The sequence below is a fragment of the Vigna umbellata genome, chromosome 4 (assembly GCF_029865625.1).
Source record: "Vigna umbellata cultivar VRB3 chromosome 4, Vumbellata_1.0, whole genome shotgun sequence".
Lineage (NCBI taxonomy): Eukaryota > Viridiplantae > Streptophyta > Magnoliopsida > Fabales > Fabaceae > Vigna > Vigna umbellata.
Window position 1 is genome coordinate 1,311,348 of NC_142168.1, and position 13,743 is coordinate 1,325,090.

Here is a 13,743-nt window from a genome sequence, read left to right on the forward strand (position 1 = left end):
AACAAACTTCCCCATAAACTTAAATCCTTCCTTCCTTCATTCGACTTTTCATGTGCATCATCCCACACCGGGTTTACTTCTTTCAATCAGATTTGACTTCTTTTTTCTTATGGCCCTCTTGTCTTTTACCTTGGTTGTCCTCTTTAATGCTTTGCCTGACTTTGTTATGTCCGACTTCTCAATAACCTTGATCAACTCGTTTCTAACCTCAGGCGATTTCTCAATAATCTTGGCCGACATCTTCATCGGGTTATTTTCAACATCTTCATCATCCTCTCCGTCTGGTTCAAGAACATTAGATGCTTTCTCTTCTTTTCCAAGAGTCACCTTCTTCAGCTCCTCAATCTCAACCTTTTGTTTATTCATTATTTCATTAGCTTCATCTAGAAGCCTTCCTATCCGCTAAATCTCTTCATCTTTTTGTTTGAGTTCTTTCTCCAGGTTTTCCTTCTCCACAATTGTTGCATCCTTTACCGAGATCACTTCATCCACTGTTGGGATTGGGTTCTTCATTGTCCATTGCATCCGAGCTCTTTGCCATCAACAGGATTCCACACTCTTCTTCAACATCTTCAGTAACGAGATTTGTCTCCCCCATTGTCTCGGACCTACAATACTTTGCAATATGGCCTATCTTACGACAATTATAGCACTTGATTGATCTACACTCGTTTGCATAGTGGTCGTACTTGCCACACTTAAAACACTTCACTCCTGACCGATCTACTCGGTCTTTCCCTTGTCATCGGTCACGCTAGTTCTGTTGACCGGTTTGCTCTTCTCTATCATTCTCAAAATTACCTCGGCCACGTCCACCTCGTCCTCGGTCTCCTCGTCCTCTTCCGCCAGGACCTCGGCTCTGAGTAATCTGAGCTTTATTCGAGTCAAACTGTACTTGTAGTGTTTGATCGTCAGGTTCCCTCCTTTTCTTTTTCTTCCCCCTCTTTTTCTTTTTCTTCCTCAATTTGTGGGCTTTTAATGACCCAGCTAACTCCTCTAGAATGAGAGTTGACAAATCCTTTGTCTCTTCAATAGTGACCACGATACTTTCAAAATCATCCGTCAGATTTCTCAAGATCTTTTTCGTAACCCGGTTAGGAGGAACCTCTTCTCCATTCGTTCCGAGTTGGTTGACCATCTTCTGCACTCGAGTCATAAACTTGACAACTCTCTCATTTTCATCCATCTCCATATGTTCAAACTCTCTTCTGAGAGCTTGTACTCGGACCTGCTTCACGCGTGTATCTCCTTTGTATGGCACCTTCAGAATTTCCCATGCTTCTTTTGTTGACTTTGCATTAGCTATTTTCTCTATGCTTTCTCTGATACCATTGTTGGGTCTATCGAGGAGGAGTTACCTGTGGGTTACACAAACACCAATAACATCTGAGCCAATTATATAAGGGATTGACATCACTCTTTACCCAAAACCTTAAGGCAATGGGTCTTTCATCTTTATATACCGTTCTACTTTCTCATTTTTATCCAATGTGGGACTTGGACTCACTTGGATTTCCAACATATCTTCCTCAAGGGTGAGTCCCTTCCACATAGGTACACTTCCCCTCTAGCGGAAACATTCTCAACCAACCACAACCACGAGTAACCCTTTCCAAGGGTCGTATATTAACGGAACTTGCTTACCTGGATACCTTTTCCCGGAAGACTTTCGGTATAGGGATCATTATACTCGTCCGAGTCAGTCACCAAGAGAAACCATCGGCTCTGATACCACTGTTGGGTCTATCGAGGAGAAGGTTCCCTGTGTGTTACACAAACACCAATAACATCTGAGCCAACTATATAAGGGGTCGACATCACTCTTTACCCAAAATCTTAAGGCAGTGAGTTAATGGGTCTTTCATCTTTATATACTTTCATTTTTATCCAATGTGAGACTTGGATTCACACTTGGATACCCAACAGATATCTCAAGAAGGCAACTCAAGAAAATAAATATTTATAAAAATTAGAATAAAATCTCACATAAAACAAATAGCTTATAAATTAACTCATAATAGCTTACCCTAAGTTTGAATAAGAATAAGAACGTGTGCTGATACTTAGCTGGGAATTCAAGTCTTACATTTGCAAATAAAGTTTGAATGGTCACTGCAAAAATCTCATGAATAAGAGGTTGTGTGAGTGTTTTGAAATTCTTTTTGTGTTTCTTCTATGTGTTGTTTAGCAAGTCCAAAAATATACGTAGATAATCAACTCTTAGTGGGCCTAATATTCAAACCAAGACCTTCAATAAAACAGGAACAAGTTAAATCTGGATAAATTAATTATTTAAATTCAAAATTTTCGGGACAATCAATTGAATCCAACCAATTAAAACATAACCGATGTCATTCCTGTTAAACTTAATTTAGTGTCAAATTGTAATCCCTCGATTTTATGGCTTATTTAAAAAAAAAAAAAACAACAACTTTTTAAATAAAATGACCAACTTTTTATTCATTGTTGCTTATCAAATATGCTTATTTTAAAAATATATAATCTCTCGCCTATATAAATAGGCAAATTCTAGCTACTTCCAAAAATAGTGATTTAAAAATATACTTTATTACAGAAATACTTATTTTGTGTTTAAATAATCTGCCCTAGGTTAGAAAGCTGCTTGACCCTTGTTCATTTAATTTTCCGCTATCCGTTTGCGTTAAAGAATGACAAAGTGACAAACAAAAACCAAGGTAAAGAATTTGTAAAGGCAGAAACTGCAGAAACTGATGAATAATGAGACTAGTATTTTGAATTTACAGACTGAGATTGCTAGTGCGATAGTATTAGCTCAAGCTTATCTCGATTACATAGAAAGATAGGGATACCAACCATGAATAATAGCCTGATAGAACAGGCAACACAATATTTTACTTACAAGTAGACAAATACAGATATAAATCTTTCAAAAACAAATACAGAGCTAAAACATCTACTCTGACAATTTTTTACATGGGCACTACTTGGATTCTTCATTAAAACAACTTTTCCAAATCCCAGTGGTTCCCAGGGTAGAAATTAAACCTGCACTGCTACAAAGACACAACATACTCCCTATGCAGGTAAACACTGCTAGGTAGCTCCGTACTTGCCAAATTTGAAAGTTCGGAATAAGAGAACTAATTGGCATGACTGTCGCCATCCTCTTCTGATATGTTAAACAAGAACTTTGGAAGAGATGCGATTCTAGGTAGGTGGAGAAGCAAATCACTAAACGAGTCTTTCCTAGACATGCCTAGTGCTTGCTTGCCACCAGAAACATCCCTTAATTCCTCTTCGGCAGGCTTGACATCTTTTCCATCATCAGGTCCTTCAATAGTACTACTATCTTCAGTAAAATGAGAATTCTGCACTGTTACAGGGTCCTTCTGCAGAAGACAGCAGAGAGAATTAACCCTTGACATGAGTGACTTTTCATCAGAAGTTGCTGCAACCTGATTGTCATTGAGAAGATGTTGTGCAATATCTTCTAGGATCTCCTTGTACTCTGCTCCTCCATCAGAGAATGGTGGATTCCCAGAGGATATTTGCTCTGATAGACAAAGTTCAATTTGGCCAATAAAATCACTAACTGACATAGAAGGTCGAAGTCCAGGAAGTTTTATCTGATCCCTATTTCTTGGGCCCTTCGAATCAGTTTCAGAGCTTGTACTCCCTTCAATTGAACTACAGTCCATGACTTGTGTATAAAATGCAAACAAATAAAACAAGTAAGCCAAACAGCACCAGAAAAAATCAAGGTACTGACAAATACACTAAAATAATATCTAAAGATGAAAAAACATGGACTGGCAAATAAGGTACAGAAATGACTAATCAATCAAACTCAACTATACAGATAGAATTTTTGCTCAAGAAATCCTCATCATATTCAATTGGAATACTAGGTAGAGCCCAAAATGGAAAACCAAAGCTGAAAGTTCTGGGATACACCCCAATGTGAACAGTACATTAGAACCTTTGGATAGAAGTATGCATTTCATTTTTAAATATCTTGTTAGAATATTTTCCTATTTTATCATCATTATTGTGTCAAGGATTACCCTATTTATCATGTTGTGTCTAAGATTACCTTATTTATCATGATTATATTGTGTCTAGGTTACCTTATTTATCATGACTATATTATATCTAGATTTACTCTATTTATCACGATTATAGTGTGTCCATTTATTCATATAAATAAAAAATTATGAAAGGGATCAACTAAAATCCTCTAAGAATTATTTTAGAGTTTAATTCTCAAGTCATCTGTTTCCTTTTTATTTTTATATTTTTGGGGGCAAAGTGAATTGGTCATGAAACAGAAGGCGGAGTGAACTTAGTTCTTGTATTAATACCTGAACTGGGTGAATGTGCATCTTGCAGGAGACTATCCATTGTGATTCCAGGTGGATCGTTGTGTTCAATCTTAAGTGATGATGACAGGGATGTCACAGGTGATCCACTGTCTTGAAAACAAGACGCGGAGGATCCTTTACCACTGACTTGAAGTTGCTCATGACCTTTTGAATTTTCTGGATCCTCAAAAGCAGAAGGTTGTGGGTCAAAATGTGGTGACTCCAAAATTATCTCTGGCTGTTGGCTTAAGAAATTAAGGCGCACGTCGCACTGAATAAGCTTTTCAAAATGTTTTGCCAACAGCCCTTGTGGACATTGCAAAAAGTGCAACCTACAAACCACAATATCATACTTTCAATCTCATTCACTCAATTACTCCAGTACACCTCATACCGCCTTTTCAAATTTCAAAGCTGAATAATGGGTTTATTGAAATGCTTTATTTTTTTATGACAACTTATGATAAATAAATAAAATCATCAAACTTTTCAAAGGGAAAGAGCTGAACCCATCCCAGAAGAAAACAGTTTTAAAGAATATACCTATGTTTGCTACACTGTCCATCAGTAAAATCCGCTGTTGCCTGCCATAGTGTATGCTTTCTAGGCTGAGGATTAGTCTCCCTGAAGTAAAGAGGCGGTCTAGCAAGCTGAGACAATAATTGAAAAATCATACTCTAATCTCAAACCCATACATATACATAAATGATTCATAAAACTCAAACAGCTAAAACAGATAAATAAATTACCACAACAGTCAATGTACTAGGCCCATTATCAGGACAATGTCCCTTAAGTGCGGCGATATCTGACCATTGGATTTCTATTTTGCTCTTCAGACCACCTTCAAGAACTTCCCAGACAAGTTTATGTTTAGCAAAGTAACACTTCGCAACCAAGTCACCCTCATATCTCGATTTATACTGCCAAAAGTAGAACCTTCAGCCAGTCAAAGTTGAATAACAAAAATACAGTTACAAAACATAACCCCAACAAATCTCAAATATACCTCCCATGCACCAATCTTAAGAAGCGAAGCCGGAAAATTTGAAGCTTTAAGCTTGTCAGCAGCAGTAGCAGCCCTGTTCTCCCTTTTCATTCCAGGACTTAAATTCTCGTCTTGCTGCGCTGTTCCCTGAGAGAGCTTCATCTGAATCAAATCCAGCAGCGAAGGGCTCTTTCTCAGGCGCAACCCTAAAGGACTCGGCTCGTCGAGAATATTCAGATTGGGAGGAGAACTGGAAGCACTCCATTGCTACACGATTAGCACAAAATTTCAATCTCTCCAACTAAACAATACAAAACGCTTGCTCTATGATTTGGAAAAATACAATTAGGCAAATTAGGCAATTTAGATAACGTGTAAATTAATACAGTCTGGAAATAGCAATTGCCAACGCAAAAGAAGGATTTAACAAAGAAATAAAAAAAATATCTTTTGAACGCAATTTAGGTCACTAAAAACGCGATCCATGAAAGGGAGATAGACAGTTAGATAAAACGTTTACGAAATACCTGAGACGATGGTTTTTGACGCTTGTTGAGGGGGCCATGCTCTTCTTCCAGTGGGTCCTCGACGATCTCCAACTTGACGGTGTTCTTGTTCTTCGCATCACCGCACGAAATGGTTTCGGCCTTTCCAGAATTCTTCATCAGCTGAACCATTACCACTAACGAATTCAATCGAAGACGGAGAAGAAGGTGTTGGAGATACCGGAAACCCTAATTGCAAACGAAGAGTAGCGATGGGCTGGGCTTTCGAAATGGTTGTTCGTTGAGGAAGAAAGGGGTGTCTATGTCCACGTAATGTTTATTTCCTTTTCTATTTAAATAAATTTTTACAAAACATATATTTTAAGCATATGAATTATATTATAATTAAAATTTACATGTGTTTTTAAATATAGAAAATTATATTATAAATTTATAATAGATTACTAATAACTAATATTGTGGAGTAAAACCGTTGGTTATTTATAACTTAATTATTTTCTTAAAATAATAAATTTTCAATTTATAAACAATATATAAAAAAAATCTAGAAAAATTCTAAAAATATTATTTTTGAAGAAAAATATTCATATTTTCTTTTTTTAAATAATATATTATAAAATACATATTTTAATTTATATGTAGAATTACTAAAGGAGTTTAATAGGTATTTATGAAAAAAATATAGATTTTAAAATAAATATTATTATACAATTTAACTATAGTTAAATGGTTATGTAAATTATATATTATTATTACTATTAAAAATGGTAAGAACATTGAAAATAGTCTAAAAGTATTAGCGATCTTGATAGATAAAATTCTATCATTTATTTAATTAATAAAAGGTAAAAATTATAAGGGTTAAATATGTTTTTAGTCGCTTAACTATCACACGATTTTGGATTTAGTCCCTATTCGAAAGTTTTGTTCCTTTTAGTCCTTTTAGTTTTGAAACTATTATAATTAGTCCTTAAAATTGAACGGCGTTAAGTTTTCTGTGAGGTGACAAACGACAAGTCATGTGTGATGCCACATTTCCTGACTACTTTTAATTGACGTGGCAGTAAATGTCTGGTGGTCGGTCGGCCTGGTGGGTGGTCGACCACTCGGTTTGGTGGTCGATCGGCCTAGTGGGTGGTCGACCACTCAGTCTGGTGGTCGGTCGGCCTAGTGGGTGGTCGGCTTGGTGGTCGGCATGTGCTCGGCTTGGTATGTGGTCGGCCTAGTGGCCGACCACCCACTAGCCAACCGATCACCCACCAGACCGACCAACCACCTGAACAAGTGGCTGACCACCAGGCCGACCGACCACCAGGTTGACCGACCACCAGGCCGATTGACCACCAGGTTTTTATGGCTGACCACCCATCAGGCCGACCGACCACCAGACATTTATTGTCACGTCAATTAAAAGTGGTTAGGGAAGGTGACATCACACGTGGCTCGTCGTTTGCCACCTCAGAGAAACTTAACATCGTTGCTTTTTAAGGACTAAAAATAAGAGTTTCCAAACTAAGAGGACTAAAATGAACAAACCTTTCGAAGAGGGACAAAAACCAAAATCGCGTGATAGTTTAGGGACTAAAAACATATTTAACCCAAGTTATAAATATAATTTCTATGAATTGAGTTTTATTTTATAAAATCTATCATTTTTTATAATTTTTTTTCTAAAGTTCATTTCTATTTTATTTCTGGAATTATAATCTCATTTTTTTCCTTTTAAAGATCAAATAACATAATATTTATTCTAGTAAATAATTTTACAAATTCATTACATCAAAATTAAAAATAGAATAAATTTACTATTTCATATTTTTTAAGATCAATTTGCATTTTTAGTTGCATGTGGATTGTTATTCAACTAATGTGACTCAAAGTGAACCTTTGTTTGTCTATGATTATAAATATATGTATAGATTTTTAATTTAAGTTTTGTATGCATAATTAGATCATCATGTGAGCAATAGAACTTTAAGAAGCAATTTTTAGTTAGAGTTATCTAACTCAAGGTAAGTAAGGAAAACTAGTATTAATTCTTACTTGTAGTACTTGTTGTTAGATTATATGCTTATACTTGATTAGATTTGATTTGAATTGCTAGATTGATCTAATATGTGAAACTATGTTGAATGAATTTGTGGTGAAGGAGAATTATGTTAAATTATGTATGTGCTTAATTATTGTTTCAAATTGTGAAATGTTTGAATGTGAGTATTTGAGTTTGAACAATTGATATCCTCATGTTTATTGATTTTTAGTATGGCACTAGGCAATAAGTTAGTAACGTTGGGTGCCACCTTAATATTTGAAGTCCATGAGCTTTAGCGGTTATAGCATTGGACGCCACCTTGAGATCGTTAGAAGCTCACTTGATAGTGAGCTCTGGAGGTGGCTAGCATTGGGCACTACTTAGGTTCTTAGGGGTGCTATTTGGAATTTAAATTCCAAAGAACCCTAGGGGCATGAGGCATTAGGTACCAGACAATTCATTGGGCAAATATATCAAATCAGTAGGCATAAATTCAAAATTTTCTCTCAAGGAGCTTTCTGCCTAAGCCAGCGTTAGGCCTCCCTTTGTATTTGTTGGGCCATTTTGGTGAATTAATGCTAAGAGAATTAAGAATTTTTATGTTATTAGAGAAATAATTTCTTTAATAAATGTTCAATATGATGAGATAATGAAATTATTGGATTGAAATGTTATGAGAATTATGTGTATTGTATGGATAAGGTTTTTCCTAAAGAGGAATGCCATATCATTAGTGTTATGTATGCATTGAGTAGGATTGCCAAGGGTGCGATCATACTAACTCTACTAAACTCATACAAAGGATGAAGTTTAAGAGGGATTGAAGTATGACAGGATTTTGTGTGGGTAGCCCATTTATGGCGATGTCATGGTAAACTAACCTTGTTATGGGATACTTTAGACATGGTGAATCTAGGTCGGTCTTGATTTATGGTACATCATTCCATGACAAGTACATGACTACATTGATCGTCAACTTAATGCATACATTTTCCAAAAATGAGTTTAGAGTAGGTATTTTTGAAGTCTTAAATGTGTTTGAATTGAAATGAGGGTGCATGAATTGCTTGATTGTTTGTAAATTATCTACTTTATTAATTTACAACTTTTAGTTGTTTGAAATTATCATTGACTTACACTTTTCTAGTTGTTGTTTGTGTTTCTCTTTTGTTATGATCACATTGTATGCATGAGTAGGTGAAAGTGACACTGTCAGTGGACCTCAATCTTGGGATAGTATTTTTTGGGAGTTGATGCCAAGAAATGTAAACTTATGTATATAATGTATCTGTTATGTAGTAATAGTATCTTTTTTATAAAAAAAATTATAATTAGTTGCCTATTTATTTTGAAAATCTTAAACTCAAATGATTTTAATTACATTACATGCATGATGCATGTAGGTTATCCTATTATCTGATATGAATCACTTAATATCAATAATGTATTGACTCTAAAGATAGTTTCATACTATTTTTGGGGTTGTTAGAAAAATAAGTTAGCTAAAATTTTAATTCGAAAGAGACTATTTTAGTATTATTCTTGCCAAGCTAAGATTTCCAATTCAATCTTCTTGTTATGGTCTTCTATTTCCGGACTATGTTTTCTTGATCGAGATTTTCTAAGTTTAAAAGGTCTAAATACATTCAAAGATATTTGACGCTTAAGTTAACAATACATAAAATTGCATAATAAATATAATAATGAATCTTGCATCATGAAATATATCCTATTTATTGTGATTGAACGAACTCGTACCTAGATGGATCTAAGAACTCCCTAGATTTTAGGTCTCTTACCTCTTTTAATTTTTGATTAGTTGATCTTTAACTTAATTTAATATCTTGATCTAGTTCACATGTTTCGAGAATGATGTTGTTTTAGAAAAATAATATTTGGATTATACAAATACATATTTTAAAGATTAAAATTTTATTATTATTATTAAAGGTATTTAACATTTCTACCTATTAATATTGAATAAATAATGGATTATAGACCTCTAATATTACTAGTATGGGTATTATAATTGTAATAACTCAAAATAAAAATATTTTGTATGAAAAAGTTTAAACATTTAATATTTTGGAACGACTCTTGAGACATATTCATAAGAAAAGCTGTAGAAATTAAAACATTTTTGTCTTAAACATTTTTGGAATGAATCTTCTCGCCTTAAATTGAAACATGAACCTTTTTTTTTTTGCGAGAAAATCCATTTTAAAGCATTTTACATGATAAAAAGGACAATCATAATGAAATTCGTTAATCAATTGATAAAAACAAGTGAAATATTTAATACTTAAGATTTGAATAATAATTTTTATATTTATTATTTATGATTTATTTTGATTTAAAATGACTATTTTGAATTAATTATCATTTTAAACTTTTAAAAGAGTTAATTATTATTCATTTTATAATTTATTTTTTATATTCATATATCTACCCATAGAATGCAAAACATATTAGAGATATATGAGTTTATGTCGAATATGATTATATTTAAAATTTAATAACATTCAATAAATTTAATCATGTTATAAAAATATTAAATGACAATTATTGTCAAACTAAAAATTGTAATTCATTAATAATTAATGAATTTTATAAAAGTTTCTTTAATAATTCAATTAATGCTAATATGTTTTTTTTTTTCATAGGAAAAGGTTACCTTTTACTTTTGAGTATTATATGAGATCTCTCCTTCAATTTTCTTTAGAATTTAGTGAAATGAATAAGGTTGGTTATAAATTGGTGAGTTGAATATTAAGACAGATACTTAGATTAGGTGAAGAATAGTTATATATGGTAAATGATTTTGTTTGGCAACTTTGTCTTTATTGTTATATTTGATTTTTGATTTGTAAAAAAAATGATGAGTAAAATATTAAGCAAAGATTAGGTGGAGATTAGATGTATATTGTCAATGAATTTGTTTGGCAGATTAAGAATTTGTTCAATTTTTATTTTATTTTAAGAATTTAATGTATTTTAAATTATTGTTGAATTTATACGTAACGTATTTGTTGGACATTTAATTGATGAATGAACATTAAATGCCTTTTAGAAATTTAATGCAACAATAATTGCTATCGTCTGAATTGATTTATTGAATTTTAATGGTGGTTTTGATTATTCGTTTGGAAAGAGTTGGGAAGGGGTGTCTATGTCCACGTAATGTTTATTTCCTTTTCTGTTTAAATAATTTTTTACAAGCATATGAATTATATTATAATTAAAATTTAGATGTTTAAATATTTTATTATTTAATTAATAAAAGGTTAAATTTATAAATAATTTTTTTAATTGAGTTTTATTTTATAGAATTTATTATTCTTTTATAAATTTTTTTAAAGTTCTTTTCCATCGTATTTATAGAATTATAATATCATTATTTGTCTTTTTAAAATCAAATTAATACCATAAGATTAATTCTAGTAAATAATTTTACAAATTCATTTCATCATAGTGAAAAATAAAGTAAGTTCACTTTTTTTTAAGATCAATTTGCATTCATTTTCACTTTTATGTGGGTTGTTATTTAACTCATGTGACTCAAAGTGAATCTTTGTTTATCTATGATCATAGAGATATGCTTAAATTTCTAATTGTAACTTCGTATGCATAGTTAAATCATCATGTGAGCAATAGAACTCTAAGAAACAACTTTTAGTTAAAGAGTTATCTACCTTAGGTAAGAAAAACTAGTATTAATTTTTGCTTGTAGTACTTGTTAGACTGTAGGTTTATACTTGATTAGATTTGGTTTGAATTGCTAGATTGATCTAATATGTAAAGAACTATGTTAAATGAATTAGTGGTGAAGGAGAATTATGTTAAATTATGTATATGCTTAATTATTGTTTCAAATTGTGAAATGTTTGAATGTGAGTATTCAAGTTTAAACAATTGACTTCTAATGATACATTCAAAATTTTTTTTGGCACAATAAAAGGAATAAAAGTGCCCATTAGAGTTAATTGAACAAGCTAAGATACTCATGTTTACTGATTTTTTGATATGGCACCAAGTAGTAGGTTAGTATTGTTGGGTGTCACCTTAATATCTAAAGTCAATGAGTTTTACTAGGGTGTCACCCTAAGACTGTTAGGCATTCACTTAACAATGAGTTTTAGAGGTGGCTGACATTAGGCATTACTTAGGTTTTGATGGGTGCTAATTGGAATTTAAATTCCAAAGAGCTTCAGGGGCTTGAGGCATTGGGCACAAGATAATTCATTAGCCAATGCTAGGCTCCCATTTGTATTTGTTGGGCGATTTTAGTGAATTAACATGTAAATTGAAATAAATAATAGGTGATTGATGTTGATAAATGAGTTATGTGTCATATATTATTTTTTTTTCCTGTGATTGTGTTTTATATTCTTAAAGTTATTGTAAATAAATATGCTTGTGAATGGAATGATGGCATAGTTATTCCTAGGGTGAGAATACTGGAACAAGTTGGTTGTGTGTTATTAATGTTAGAGACTGAAATGAGATTATCTTAACTCTACTAGTAATTGGAATCATATAAATGAAGATAATTAGTTGTGAGAGTCGAGGAATGTTCATATATCTAGAGTGAGTCGAGGAAGTTGAGCTTGTAAAATATATATAATTTACCTTATCATGCTCTATGGATGGGAAGATCCTTGAACATGTTATAACTATAGCTCATGAGAAGTAATAGTGATTGAGTAATGATAGATGTAGGGTATTAGAGTGCTAGTCAATACACCAATCCTCGAGAAGTTGTGTCAGATGAATGTTTGTGTATACATGTGCCACGAAGCTTGTATATATGATTTATGTTATTTAAATGTTGTTCCTTTGGATATGATGTGTGATTTGTTAAAAGGTGTATGTATGTACTAAAGCCATTGTTTAAATTTAGTACTATGATTTACATTTATTCTGTTTTCTATGTTTGTTTGTGGTCTATCTGTCTTTAATGATTGTATGTTATATGTGAGTAGAGAATGCTGCATATAAAAAGATTGAGAAGTAATAAGATAAATAATGGAAGATTAAAGTATAATTGCTGTTTAGTTATATAATTTATATATTGTATAGTTTTTCATTAAAAACACTTTATATATATATATATATATATATATATATATATATATATATATATATATATATATATATATATTGCGATTTTTCTTAAGTTTCACGGCTCAAGGGTCAAAAATACATATTATATGTTTACATAATTAGTAACAAATTAATCAGTACCATAAATATGCTAAATGTTACCCTATGTATTTTGTTTATTAAATTCAAATTTATTAAGCAATGATTGTGTACATTATATATAAGATTTTATAACGTTAGTTTGTAGGTTCTTAAGTCATTTGCCATTTTTTATCTCTTTACTTGACTCGATAATTCAATTTCTCTCTACTTTCTTGCTATTTTAAATTAGTTTCTCTAAAGTACTTTTACTTTGGGTACTTTATAAAACTTCGGTACTTTTAATTCAATTAATCTACTTTGTCTTTCAATTGGTTCATTCTTCTCTACTTTCTCTTTACTTTCCAATAATGCAATTTGACTTTCTGTAAATTACTTTTGTATTGGTTTTCTAATTTTTTAATTGATTCTCACTTCATTAGTTGGGATTTTCTATTCTATGATTTTAATTGCGTTTGTTTCAATGATCTTAATATCTAGCTAGATTTGTTCAGTTAAGCGTTATTTATAATTTCATCATGAATTGAATTTCGAATTTTGGTATATGTGGTTACTTTTCTTATATTTAATTCATAACTTTTTTTTAAAATTACATAGATGATTCATTCATAGATAAATACAAGTCTATATCTAATTATTATACCCAAAAAGTCATATATAATTTTAATGATA

General features: G+C 32.0%; 1 protein-coding gene across 1 annotated transcript; it reads right to left on the bottom strand.

Moving 5' to 3' along the window:
• Positions 1 to 2,721: 2,721 nt before the first annotated feature.
• LOC148198909 (uncharacterized) lies at positions 2,722 to 6,140 on the bottom strand. Its single transcript, XM_088114732.1, has 6 exons — positions 5,859 to 6,140; positions 5,353 to 5,598; positions 5,093 to 5,266; positions 4,887 to 4,993; positions 4,344 to 4,675; positions 2,722 to 3,682 (listed from the first exon to the last, which is right to left on the bottom strand). Exons 1-6 carry the CDS (start codon positions 6,006 to 6,008, stop codon positions 3,123 to 3,125), a joined length of 1,569 nt encoding a protein of 522 aa, XP_087970858.1. The 5' UTR covers positions 6,009 to 6,140; the 3' UTR covers positions 2,722 to 3,122.
• Between the last annotated feature and the right edge of the window lie 7,603 nt (positions 6,141 to 13,743).

Bases quoted from the DNA above. Each gene is read 5' to 3' on its own strand.
- LOC148198909 (XM_088114732.1), bottom strand. From the start codon at position 6,008: ATGGTTCAGCTGATGAAGAATTCTGGAAAGGCCGAAACCATTTCGTGC. The intron at 5,267-5,352 runs GTATATTTGAGA...TACTTTTGGCAG, and splicing joins TTAAGATTGGTGCATGGGAG to TATAAATCGAGATATGAGGG. The intron at 4,994-5,092 runs GTAATTTATTTA...TTATTGTCTCAG, and splicing joins CTAGTACATTGACTGTTGTG to CTTGCTAGACCGCCTCTTTA.